Source organism: Xiphophorus hellerii, chromosome 22, assembly GCF_003331165.1.
Source record: "Xiphophorus hellerii strain 12219 chromosome 22, Xiphophorus_hellerii-4.1, whole genome shotgun sequence".
NCBI lineage: Eukaryota > Metazoa > Chordata > Actinopteri > Cyprinodontiformes > Poeciliidae > Xiphophorus > Xiphophorus hellerii.
Genome location: NC_045693.1, coordinates 8,739,052 through 8,751,707, shown reverse-complemented (window position 1 = coordinate 8,751,707; position 12,656 = coordinate 8,739,052). Strand labels below are relative to the sequence as shown.

The 12,656-nt window shown below is 39.6% G+C and overlaps 1 protein-coding gene across 6 annotated transcripts in view; it reads right to left on the bottom strand.

Moving 5' to 3' along the window:
- Positions 1-3,463: 3,463 nt before the first annotated feature.
- mymx (myomixer) overlaps positions 3,464-12,656 on the bottom strand; it is a 42,688-nt gene continuing 33,495 nt past the window's right edge. For 4 of the 6 annotated variants that reach the window (XM_032553250.1, XM_032553251.1, XM_032553254.1 and 1 more), the window contains 10 exons: positions 8,975-10,834; positions 7,923-8,042; positions 7,763-7,837; positions 7,596-7,682; positions 7,432-7,523; positions 7,233-7,318; positions 6,362-6,461; positions 6,081-6,271; positions 5,653-5,820; positions 3,464-5,582 (listed from right to left, as the gene is read on the bottom strand). In XM_032553250.1, the coding sequence (XP_032409141.1) occupies positions 5,317-5,582; positions 5,653-5,820; positions 6,081-6,271; positions 6,362-6,461; positions 7,233-7,318; positions 7,432-7,523; positions 7,596-7,682; positions 7,763-7,837; positions 7,923-8,042; positions 8,975-10,834 (3,045 nt within the window). In that variant the 3' untranslated portion in view covers positions 3,464-5,316. The remainder of the gene's footprint in view (positions 5,583-5,652; positions 5,821-6,080; positions 6,272-6,361; positions 6,462-7,232; positions 7,319-7,431; positions 7,524-7,595; positions 7,683-7,762; positions 7,838-7,922; positions 8,043-8,974; positions 10,835-12,656) is intronic. The other 2 variants (XM_032553252.1, XM_032553253.1) reach the window with 2 other exon arrangements.

Here is a 12,656-nt window from a genome sequence, read left to right as displayed (position 1 = left end):
AGAAACCTAAATCCTCACACCAAGTCAAATTCTTTGTTTTTGCATATAAACGTAGCAATTAAAGCTGATTCTGAATCTGATTCTGATAAGCAGAGGTGGGTAGAGTACCCAACATTTATACTCAAGTGATGTCATACTTCAGTATATTAAAAGTAAAAAGTAGTCATTCAAAAAAATAAAATAAAATCCATTCTAAAGTATATAACCTCTGTTATATACTGGGTTTGTTACATGCACCTTCACATCTGTACACCATGACATGTAGATACTTACCACAATGTATATATCCATATTGCAGATTATAAACTAATGTTAAAAAAAGTAAAACATTTAAATCCAAGTGTCTGACTGCCTCTCACAGTGAGGCACTCCTCATTCAGAGTTATTAAATACAGCTTTATATGTGAAAATGTTAACAGGTGAATAGATAAGGTGAAATGGGATTCCAGGGCTGTGGAAATGAGGTCATTTGATCCACCATTTTACCTCCTGCCCAGCAAAGACAGTTCTTAAACTCACTCTCCCCGTTACGTCCCTTTCATTGCCTCCCATAAGGCTGCTTGCGGCCTGCAGCTTTGGGTTTCAAAGCCAGCTAAACCACAGAACTGACCTTTTTGAAGCCTGCAAGTTGAAAGCTCAGAGATTTTCAATAAAACATACATCTATTCTCTTTTATACAGTTAATTATGCTGCTTCACTCTGTATTTCAGCAAAGTTACTCAAGTAAGGAACAACTAACTTTCCGTCCCTGTGGGAATGTGTCATGGGTTGAGCGTCATGCATCCCTCCAAAGGCAGTAGCGCCATTTTCTATCAACTGTAGGGAAGGGTGAGGGCCTGAGGACATCTTTCTCCTGTTACACTGTCCTAATGGCTCCTTCTGATCTCCAGATCTCTTTGAAAGACACTGCCGACCCTTGTGAGTCACTTAGGTCTAAGACGCTTCACCCCACCTTTGGGAGGACATGTCAGGCGGTCAGTCTTTAAGAGATTGGACAGGGGGAAAAGGCAGGAAAATGTTGTGCAGTCGTTCTGAGCAGTTGTCGAGTGCAGCACATGTTTTGCTCTACATAACCCCCCACACTTAAAGGAAAAGCCTCCAGAGTGGGCTGACATGCAAGCATAGTGAGCTCTTTGCTGTGTCTGCAGGGGAGGGCTACAACCCCCCGCAGCTGTGACGGGAGCAGTAGGAGCTGTCAGCGAATCGTATAGAGGTCAGGGGGTGGAGAGGACACAAAGATCTGGGACACGACGATCAATCGATTGGCTGGTGCTGCGTCCCTCTGGGCCCTTACACGATACGGCTGTCGCTGCAAACATGACGGAGAGGGAAAAACACACAGAAATGTCTTCAGTATGGCAGTCAGTGCATTCCAAAGGAATGGATGCCATATGTGAAGGCAGTGACTAATTGTATCAGTCACTTCCTGAATGTCAATGTGGATCATTATATGCCCCTCACTCCTTTGCACATGTGCCTTGTGTTTCATGTAGAGATATACAACTTTAATTGAAAAATACACCAGCATCCCCTGCTTATGCATCGTGTAGTATACGACTAAGAATGGCTTCCATGGATGTTTTGAACAACTTGCATTGTACTTGTTAATATGTAATTACGTAAATTCATTGTGAATATATGTGGCAATAAAACCAATAATAATATAATTCGATCTTATTCTGGACTATGCAGACGTGCTGTCTGCTCTGATGGTTCAGTAACTTTAGCAAAAACAACGACTGACATTTTTTTTGACTAATACGGCCAATAATGACTTGTCCAGTTGGTCCTTGAAACTGAAACTTAAGGTGTGACTTCCTGTTTGATTCATGCTAATAACAGTTTGAGCACTAAGAAGCACTCATTCAGCATTGAATATTTTTTCTTATTCTGGTCAATTTATCCTTTAACATTCAGCTCTAGAAAAATTTAAGAGCCTTCTGCTCTGAACCCCAATGAAAACCTCCTGGTTATTCCACCAAATATTGATTTCTGAACTCTTCCCGAGTTAAAACATTAGTATTGTTGTTTCTAAATTAAAATGAACTTGTTTTCTTTGCATTATTTGAGGTCTGAAACACTACATCTTTTTCGTTATTTTGTCCATTTCTCATTTTCTGCAAATAAATACTAAAGACATGTTGTCAGTAGGTCACAGAATAAAAGAGCAATGTTCATTTTACTCAAACATATACCTATAAAAACTAAAATCAGAGAAACTAATGATTTTAAGTAATCTCTTAAGTTTTTTCAAAGTGGTATATTACAAAAAATAGATAAATGAGAGTGATGTCTCAGTAAATATGCACTACTCAGAACAGGATCCCAAAAAAGCAACAACAGGACTTCATTTCATTAAAACCAACATAAACCATTTTTCAAAGCACCAGAATACATGGTAATATAGAAAACAGCGTGAACACAACAAAGTAGCATTTATTGTTTTTTGGCTCCATTTTCTTCATCACTGGATTATTCCATTTTTTTCTCCAAATAGCAGAAAAACGTGTGAGAAAAATGAACTGGAAAGATTGATCAGCACTGACGGTGCGTTTTGCACATTTTAACTGTGGGATGCTGCATGACCTCACGCTGACAGGCAGTACCATTCAAGCCCTCCGAAGCCTTCAGTACATCTGTGATTGAGTTACTTTGCAGAAGTATGCGATAAGTGTTTCCAGGTGCACTTCTTAAATCCTCCCTCAGATCTGCAGGCTTACAGAGAATCATGTCATGCTTCTAATCCTCCTCATATAATATTCCAACATTTCTGCTGCTGTCAGAATCAGCACGACCACCAAAACACGGAAACTGCTATCTGACAGTTTAGCTTCGCTGCCCCAAAGCTGACCTCTCCGCTATGTTCAATCTTTTCACTGTCTTTGCATAGAAGTGACAAATATGGCTACACGTTCTGAAATTAAAGTAAAATATTTATGATATTTGAGCTTTTACAGCGTTCTAACACTCTATTAACTGTAGCTACACTTTAGCTGCTCTGAATCTTTGGACGTCAACAACAAACAGCATTGCTCACCAAACCAGTAAACAGCTTACACCAGTTTCCTTCTAGTTTGTTTTTCCAAAGTAGACATCAAAACTTTTGAGATGCCCAAATTAGTCATTTTTCTTCTCTACTGTAACTAATCCAAAGCAGACACTGAATATTTTGCAATGCTAAGCAGCATTAGTTTGCAAAGGCTTTATGAGTTGAATACATTATGCAACCATGTCCACAGAGCGTCTGGTTCCTCAGCTTTAAATGAAGCGGCGATTATTTATGTTTAAATTACATCTCTGAATGGGGTCATGTTTTAATATGCTTTAATATGCAAAAAGATGACTTGTGATGTGGAGATGTTCTTAGCTTTGCTGACCTTTAATCTCTTGTTTCATCTTATGGCTTTTCTTCTCAAAGTAGTCCAGACAGACATAACAAAAAAAAAAGATGTTTTTGTACAAGTGTGTCAAAAATTAATCTTTAATCACAGCAAAAGCAAAACCTTGTTTTGAGTTTTATTAAGTATTTAATCTTTGCCTTAGAAGGTGGGAAAAAAGTAGTTAAATCACGCAAGATCAAACAGTATCAAACTGTGAATTCATAGTTGAGGAGCAGTTAAAATGCAACGTAACTGAAGGCACTGAGAGCTTAATGTATTAATATTTAGTTTAACATAAAGGGGAACAGATAACCCAAAGCACAACAGGGAAAAAATGAAAAGAAATATACAAGAGTGATCAAAAACAATCAAAACAACTACAGTTCCAGAAGTTTACATACAACCGTCATAAATGTGAATGTTATATTAACTTTAACCTTTAACATACAAACAACAAGTTGATGCAGAAGTTTAATTTATTGAGGATTTTCTCTGATCCTCACAGGATCAAAACCATACATCTGGTTGAATGAAAAGCTTTTTTGAACATATAAGGAGGTTTTGGATATTTGTCCGGTTTTAAGACCCAACTCTGTCCAAGTTTCCGTCATGTGACCCAAACCGTCAATCTCTGATTTAAATTTTTTTTTTATAATGTTCAAGAGCAAACACAGTGAGCTCCAAACCAAAACGTTTTGAAACACAAGGCTCATCGACTCGTTTGTAGTCATCTTAGAGAAAACGGTTCAACTAAAGTGGTGATCTCTATCCTTTTTTGCAGAGACCATATTTGAAATATTACAAATAAAATACAGCTTTGATCAAAATTCCTTCACATGCTATTGGTTGGTGTTAAAAAGGCAGCCAATCAACGAGTGTCGTTCATTTTCCTTGGTGCTGATTGGCTGTAACACAAGCCAATGTGTGTTACAATGTGTGTTCCGCTCTTACTTCCAGAAGAGCGGAAGTAAGACAGACCATGGATGCTAAGCTTCTGCAGTCGTGCAAAGACGGTTTCCACAGATCATAACAAGCCATATTAAGGTACATTTGGTGTTTCAACTATTAAAAAGGGCATTTAGGAGCGTTTTAGAGCGAGCATCAAGTGTTTGCAACGTTCAGCCTTTCGCCGGCAGTCCCTAACTCCCACGAACATCAGGGTTTCGAGGACGTCTGTGGTTTCTCCGTAACTTGGTGAGCGACATTTATCAGCATAATTGTGAGGCTCAGAAAACGGATACAATCAGCTCAATTTGCACTCTGAAATCCATAAAAGACCTAAAATAATTACATTCATGCCCATAATAATAATGACATTTGAATATTGCTAACGGTGTTTGTATGCATTTTGGAGCTTGAAATGAATGAATTTGGTGACATTTTCTTTTTTTAATTTTCTATCCAGTACGCAGCAGTACCATTGGCAGTCCAGTAACCCCACTGCATGATGGTACCACCTCCATACTTGATAATGTACATTTTGTTGATTACACAAACAATGCGGAAAATGTTTAAGCTTGTTAATCCAACTCTTGTTTTCTGAAATTATTGAAGTTGAAAGCTGCATTATCCTTCCATCTTGATATAAATCGTTGAAAGAAATCCTTTATTGTCCTGAATTCATATGACATTCATGTCAGTGATGACTGTATGTACACTTCTAAGTTGAACTGTAAGTACACAGTGCACACTTTGCAGTGTGTTAGCAGTTGTGTTAGTTTTTATCTGACTTAAAAAGTGAAGGATCAAAAAAGAGACACTCATAAAACAGGTTATTTATAATGACTTTTAAGGCTCTGTAGTGAATTATCACAAACGCATCAAAAATATAACTAGGATAAGTGTTTTGCTCATAAATATGGTCAGTAGTAGTGTGTTTTTATTTAAATGTGCACTGCACGTTAAAAACTATATGTAAAAACCAGCATGTATACGCTCAGGGCTCTTTTTTCCCAAAGAACTTTTTAAAGACAGATTTGTTGCGAGGTCGCGGGAGGCTCGAGTAACTTTTCAGAGCAGAGTCCTTAAACACGTCTGGCTGCCATGAAGGTGAGGGCAGCACCGGAGGCTCCAGACCTCTGATTATCGACGAGCTGTCTGCCGAACTGCCCCCGACCACCAGAGTCACACAGTAGTTGGATCCTTTTTCCACCCCTTCTCCTCCAGGAGAGTGTTGCATGGGTTTAATCTTCTGGTAGGTTGCTGAAAAATAACCAGTATTCAGACTGAATGTGATAAATGATCAAATTCGGGCTAACCGCTGCAATCTAACCTGACGTAAAAGAGTGGGAGCGTTGCTTGCTGCTGAGCCAGTTCTGGCTGCTGGTTGCAGGGGAGTGAGAGGAGGAAGGAGAAGTGTTGTCTACAGAAAGTCTGTGAGTCACTGGATGCGTTAAGCTGCATTCATCCCCATCACCATCATCATCATCATCATCATCATCTGTGGGGGTCAAATGAAAGCAGAAAAGCTGAGTAAGAAGAGATTTACATTTACTGTAAAAACAAGCCCCTTTAGCAATCAAGTGACACTACAGCTGTTCAATATGGAGTGCTTCAGCTCCACCTAGTGGCACCTGCTGTACCTACAACATCCAGCATTTCCTTTGTAAGATATTTATTTGGTTGAGGGTGAGTTCAGATACATGCAGTGCATGAATGTTATGCAGATGTCTCTTTTGGTAAACAGTTCTCCACTCTTACCACAGCAGCTTGGATCCAATGATGAGGTCTTGGACTTCTCGTCTGCTCTTTGGCTCTGGAGCATGTGACTCTGCTCTCTGGTGAGAACGACAATTTCTTTGGTTTGATCGCTGCTCTGTTGTTTCAACCTTGGGAATGTGTGGGTGACTTTGTGCTGGGAATGGCAGAGTGTGCTGGTTTGATCCTGGCATCTAAAGCATAAGAGCGGGTAACATTCAATATTAAAGAGTGCTGCACAGAATGTTAGTATTTTATACAAATTGTTTTGAACATTATCTTACAAAGAGATGGGAAAGGCTTGATCACCAGGAACATTTGTTGGTGAAGACATGAGCTCACTTTGACCTTTGATAGACGAAAAGGTCCCATCACAGTTATTCACTACAAACGCAAATATTAACATAAAAAACAGAATGTAGTACAACTCACTTAAGATTTTTAAAAATATATTTTGTCCTGCTCCAACCACAATCTATGTGGATTATATTGAGATTTTATGTCGCAGATTAACACTAAATATTGCATAATTGTGGAAGGAAAACAATACATGAATTTCAAAACAATCTGTGAACAAAAGTGTAGTGGGCATTTGTATTCCAGAAAAAAAAACTTGTTAGAGGGTGCAAAGGGTTTATCATAGTGGCAACATCATGCTGTTGGGATGTGTTTTTCTACAGAGAAGCTGGGCAGAGTCAATGTGAAAGCCGTGGAGGTTCAACTTTCAGCAGGATAACGACCCTAAACATACAGCCAGAGCTTTACATCAAAGCATATTTATGTGCTAGAATGGTCTAGTCAAAGTCCAGACCTAAATCCTATGGAGAAACTGTGGTAAGACTTAAAAGCTAATGTTCACAGATGCTTTCTGTCAAATATGACTGAGTTTGAGCTGTTCTACAAAAAAGAACTGACAAAGATTTCAGTCTCAAGATGTGCAAAAATTTTAGAAACATACCCAAAAAACAAGTGCTTACTAAAGTGACAGGAACAAAAAGAAATAAAGTAAAATGTTGAATCATTTTCTTTCCACTTTATTTGGTATTTTGTGTTGATCTACTACATAAAATCACAATAAAATACATTAATGCGTGCGATCGTGATGTGAAAAGTATAAAAATATGCTTTTGAAAGCCTCAGTATTATCACATTTACCTGTGCTTGCTTGTATTTTCATGATCCACTTCTTCATCAAGAAGCGGGAGGTGGTATTAAACAAGTATTCAGACCCGTCACGGAGCCTGAAGACCAGAAACGATGGCGGTAGAGAAAAATTTGTAGTGCATACATCTCACTATTTGCCTTTAAATCTGTGTAATTTGCAATAACAATTTGGCTGTTTGCCCAGGATTACCGTAGTCGGAAGCAGTTGGGTTTTTTGGTGTAGTCTGGGGCAGCCGAGCACTCAGCTCCCATGAGGTTCAGCGGTAGACCGCATGCAGAGCTCTGCAGCACAAACTCATTATTAGTCACCACATGCCAACTGCTTTACAGATATCATATCTGCTTTCTGCTTACGCGCAGTGTATCCTTTCTGTCCTGGAAGAAGCACAAGGTGTGTCTATATAGGACAGTGTGGTAGGAGATCCAGCCTCTGGAGGCAGCCTGTGAAAATAAGATAAGACCACATGCTGCTGACTCTGGGTTTTACATCTGCTGACTATGTAGGCCTAAACATTTCTTACTTTCTTTCCTCCCAGCTGCAGCTTGTGCTTCCTCTCCAGGGTTCCCTCCATAGACTGATGCTCTGGTTTTCCACTCTACATGGGTTTGAATTAAAAACCACATTCATGCAAAAAGATCAACTAACAACAAACAATATTTCCACTCAAGTTTCAGTCTTACTAGGATGAAACAGCGCCCTCCTGTGGTTACTCGTTCTTGAGGCTTTGCTACGTCTTTAAGATTTTTCTGGCAGGCTTCTCTAAAACCCATATTGACTGAAAGGAGACTCATAGACTGGTTCTGTTAAAAAAAAAAGAAGAATACACAGTCAGAACATTACTTAGGTTTGCTAAAGTTAAGATACAGACTGGCACCCCTGATACAGATGTGTAAAATATATATATATTTCGTTGCAATGATATGATCTCCAGAGCCAAATCAACCTTTTCTCATGAGCTAAATCTCATTTAAAAAACAGTAGAGTCCAGCATGATCCAAAGATTGTGCAGAATAATAATCAAACATCTCTAGATACGCCAACCTTGTGAAATGTTATAGAAGATTAAGAAAGCTTTGAAACAACCGAAACATTCAAAACACTGATTTTCTTTAAATCAAAACTTAAAACACACCTGTTTAGAGTTGCTTTTGATTAATAAAAATTGGAATAGTTATCAATATATTTAATGTATATTTTGATGATGGCATTTGACAAAATGTATTGTTTATTGCTTGTTTAATAATTGGTTACTGTATTATGCTTATATTAGACATAACCTGCCTTGTTGCTAAAATGTGCTACACAAATAAACATTAACAGTAGACGTATAAATAATTATTGCTTAATTTTGGATTATTTTCCCCTCTGAATAAATTGACTCAAAGTAAAAGTTGGATTTTTCTAAATACTTCTGTGTGAGATTATTTTCAATAAAAGGTTATTTTAATTTAGGGCTTTTATAGGCCCTCTAACTACAAGTTGAGAGTAAAGATACTAAATTAATTATTTAGGAACCACTGTTGGGAGTATTTATTGATACTTTGAGTGACATGACCCAACCTCAACGGCTTTAACACATTTCTTGGGAATCTGTTAACATTTTCAATCAGGAAAATTAGACTTCAACATCAGCTGTTCACCATGTTTTTAACCTCTGCGAACAAATAAGCTTCTAAAATAACTTTACAGCATCAGAGTGGTGTCTTCACCATACTTTAAGAAGCAAACTTACCTGTGAGTACCTGGTTAGCTCCTCTCCTTCCTTCATCTCCTTCTCTTCCCCCTCTTCCTCCTCTCTGTATTGGTAAACGTATCTCGGATTGTCGCTGACATCTGGAAGCTTCACTGGATCAGATGCCGTCTCGTTCAGCATCACTGCAGTCTTGCTAGCTGGTTCCCTGTTGGGAAACGCCGCCCAGGACCTCCGGTCCGCTGTGGCCAGAGGAGGGAGGTGATCTTTGGAGCTCTGCCACTTCTCATAACCCAGACAGTTCTGGATGTGGGAGGGGAGTTTGAACTCGGCTATGAGGAGGTTTGGTTCTGAGACGGTGACCAGGTTTCTGTAGAGAACAGGTGGCTCTGTGACAGGAGGGGAGCTGGAAAGTGGGTCTCTGGTTTGGTTGGGCTGGTACATGATGTCTGAGCAGATGCTCTGCCTGTAGTTGGTATTCTGTTTCCAGATGTCCTCCAGTTCTTCTTCTTCCTCCTCAAACTGCTGGTGGTCGACATGGACTGGCTCTGTGTTGATATTCACGGATTCTGGGGATGAACTTGAGAATGCGGCATAGTTTTCTTTTGTTGTAGTCGGGTCTATGCCTCCCACCTCAAGGGAAATAAGTTTCCCCACCACTCCTTTAGGCCGGGGCTGATCCGGACAGGAAGCGTCGGTGCAAAGCTTGAAACTGCTGGAGGTGGAGATGCCAGAATCTACAGAGTCCTGTCGAACGCTGACGCTCATTGTTGACTTAAGATTCACTCTCACATGAGAAGCTTGGTTTGATTTCAGCTGAGGACTGTTTTCATGCTTACACTGGGATTTTGTGCATTTATGGAACTGGTGTCCATTCAGGTCCCGTATGAGCGTATGGACACTGAGACACTTGTGTTTATGAGGGACTGAGCAGCAGTTATGGGCTTGGTTCATGTAAATAGGCGGCTTTGAAGGTGGACTGATTTCATTTGTTGTAGATTTAGTATTTGACGAGATTTCGTCCTCCTCCTCTGATCCGGCACAAGGTTCTTCCAGAGAACATGGTTGTAAACTCACCTCCTCATCAGGTAGATCTTTTGCTGCAGCTATTGACTCCTGTGTTTCAGAAGAGCTATTTTCACTTCCTGTGATGGCCGCCAGGATGTGGGTCTGTCTGAAAGAGCTCAGAACTGTTTTTCTTTGAGAAAGAGGGTCAGAATCTGTTGCATCTGCTTTTTTAGACTCTGGAGGGGCAATAGTGATGATTTCCTGAATGCTGGGGATGAGGGTCATGTCTTTTGGCAGATCGAAGCTCAACACCGAGCCCAAAGAGAGGACTCTGCAGTGGCTTCTCCCAGGCTCTGATGGAGAAGTCGTTGGTCCGGATGATATGGCGTACGGAGTGATGCTGTTTTCTCCTGAACACTCTGAATCGATGTCTTTCAGAAGAGGGTTTTTCATGTAAGCCCCAGTGCCTGCAACATTTCTGTTCTTCTGTAAGCTCTTCTTCCTCTGACCCTCCTTCAGCGGCCATGTTTGAGTGTTATACGTGACCGTCTCAGAGTCATACCGCTGCATCCCACTGGTCTGCTCATCCACATCCATGATTCTCTGTATTGTGTGTCTGCGCTCGTCTCGCTTCCTTTTCCTCTTCTTGCTCATCCGTTTGAGGCTGCAGAAGATGGAGCTGCCGCCGCTTCCCGTCGTGGGGCGGAAGCCGGCGTTGGTCGTTTGTGGGTCAGTCACAGGGGAAGATTGTGAGGAGCAGGAGGAGGAGGCAGACGGCCATAAAGTAGGGAAGTCCGATACTGTAGAACGGCTCTTTAAGCGGGGTAGGGTGATACACTCGTACACTGGAGCCACAGCCAGGGTGCTGTCCTTAACATGCAGGTAAGTACTTACCTGTGAAAAGACAGAAAAAGATTAAATGCATGACGATGAGCGGATATTTACTGAATGTGTTCTTGCTATGTCTTGCAAAAGAAAAAAAACAAAAGAAAACTATTTTTAGTAAAAAAACAACTGAAAAATATGTCATGCTTTTATATTCAGACCCATTACCTTTAGATACCCCTGAATAAAATCTAGTGCAACCAGTAACAATCAAATGTCACATAACTAGTAATGCATCTCTGTAGAAATTAAGCCTACAGCAGTTGGTTAGAGAACATTAGTGAACATATAATCATAAAAACAGCATGATAACCAAAGAAAAAGATAGCGATAAAGTTGTTGAGACATTTTACACACGGTTAGATTATGACACACTGTCTATTTAAAACAGTCCAGAAAGTAGAACATTACTTAGAGAAGCAGCTAAGAAGCCCATGGTAACAGTTAATGCTCACTATCACTTGCATTTCCATTGTTCATATAACTACGCAGTTCGACATTTTGAAAGTAGATTTGCTTAATGGAAACACAGAAATAAAAAAATTAAAAAATTTTTTGATAAAAGTTTTGGCACTAAGATGATGTGTTTTTGTTTTTTGGCTGTAACAAAATTTATTTATTTCACCAAACTGCAATGGAAACAAAGAAGAACACAACAGGAAGTAGTTGGAGGATGATTGTTTGGCATATTTTTTCAGTGACTTTAATTGCATTTCTTATTTAATGGGAAATTGCAAAATTGTGTTTTTTAGAGTGTTGACATAGTTTGGCACAAATTTGTAATGGAAACACGGCCATCTTTACAGTAGTTGACCAAAGTCTTTCACATCTCACTAACAACTATAAACATGCAAATGGAATAAAGCTTTAATAAAATAAATAAATAACAGACATTTAAATGATTTTTATTGTTTACAAAATGCAGAAAAAATGTGGAGGTATAGTATTTCTTATTCCTGGGTTGACCGTAGTGAATACTCAATCATCTTGTTTCAACTTTGACTATTAAGGAGAATCTGCTGGTTGATTGGACTAGACCATTTAAAACCAAATCTGCAGAAAGGAGGACACTTCTATCCTGGGCTGAATTTTGAAGAAGGTGCTCCGGTCAGATGAGATCAAAGTGTAACTATGGTGGGAAGAAAACATGTTAGAGGCTGCAAAAAATAGACTGAGGCAGATTAATTTTCTATCAGGATAACAAACATCCTGAGATCAAAGCACAGAAAACATTCAAATTGAAAACCTGAATTACATCAAGAATCTGTGGCAAGATGGAAACAGTTTTTCCACAGGTGCTCTTCATTCGCAGCTCTCTTTTATCACATAATATCCCAATACAATACACAGAAGTTTGTGGGTGTAAAGATACAAAATGTAAGAGTAACTTTGCAAGGCGCTGTATGGTTGGCAAAACTATGAGCGGCTCAAGCTTGATGTTCAGTGAAATAAAGAATTTTAGAGAAACACTCATCAAAGAAAACTCTGGATTAACAAATATTTATGACGCATACAGAAATGTATAAAAAGCACATGACAGAACATGAGTCCAACGGCAGACTCAGGATTTAATCAAAATCATATGTGTCTGCATATGTCGTCATACACAGCTGTAATGCCCTGACCTTTCAACTCTGTGACTAATCTCTTGTAGCTGCATAAGCTCCAGACTATAAATCATGTAGTGCAGTCTGGGGCCTTTCTGAAAGGTTCAGCACCAGTTCTCTTGTCTCATGACGGCAGCTCCACCGGCATGTGGGACACACTCCTACTGGGAGCCATTTTGGAGCTGAGGATGAGGTCACTCATTTCACACAATCACGGCGAGAGT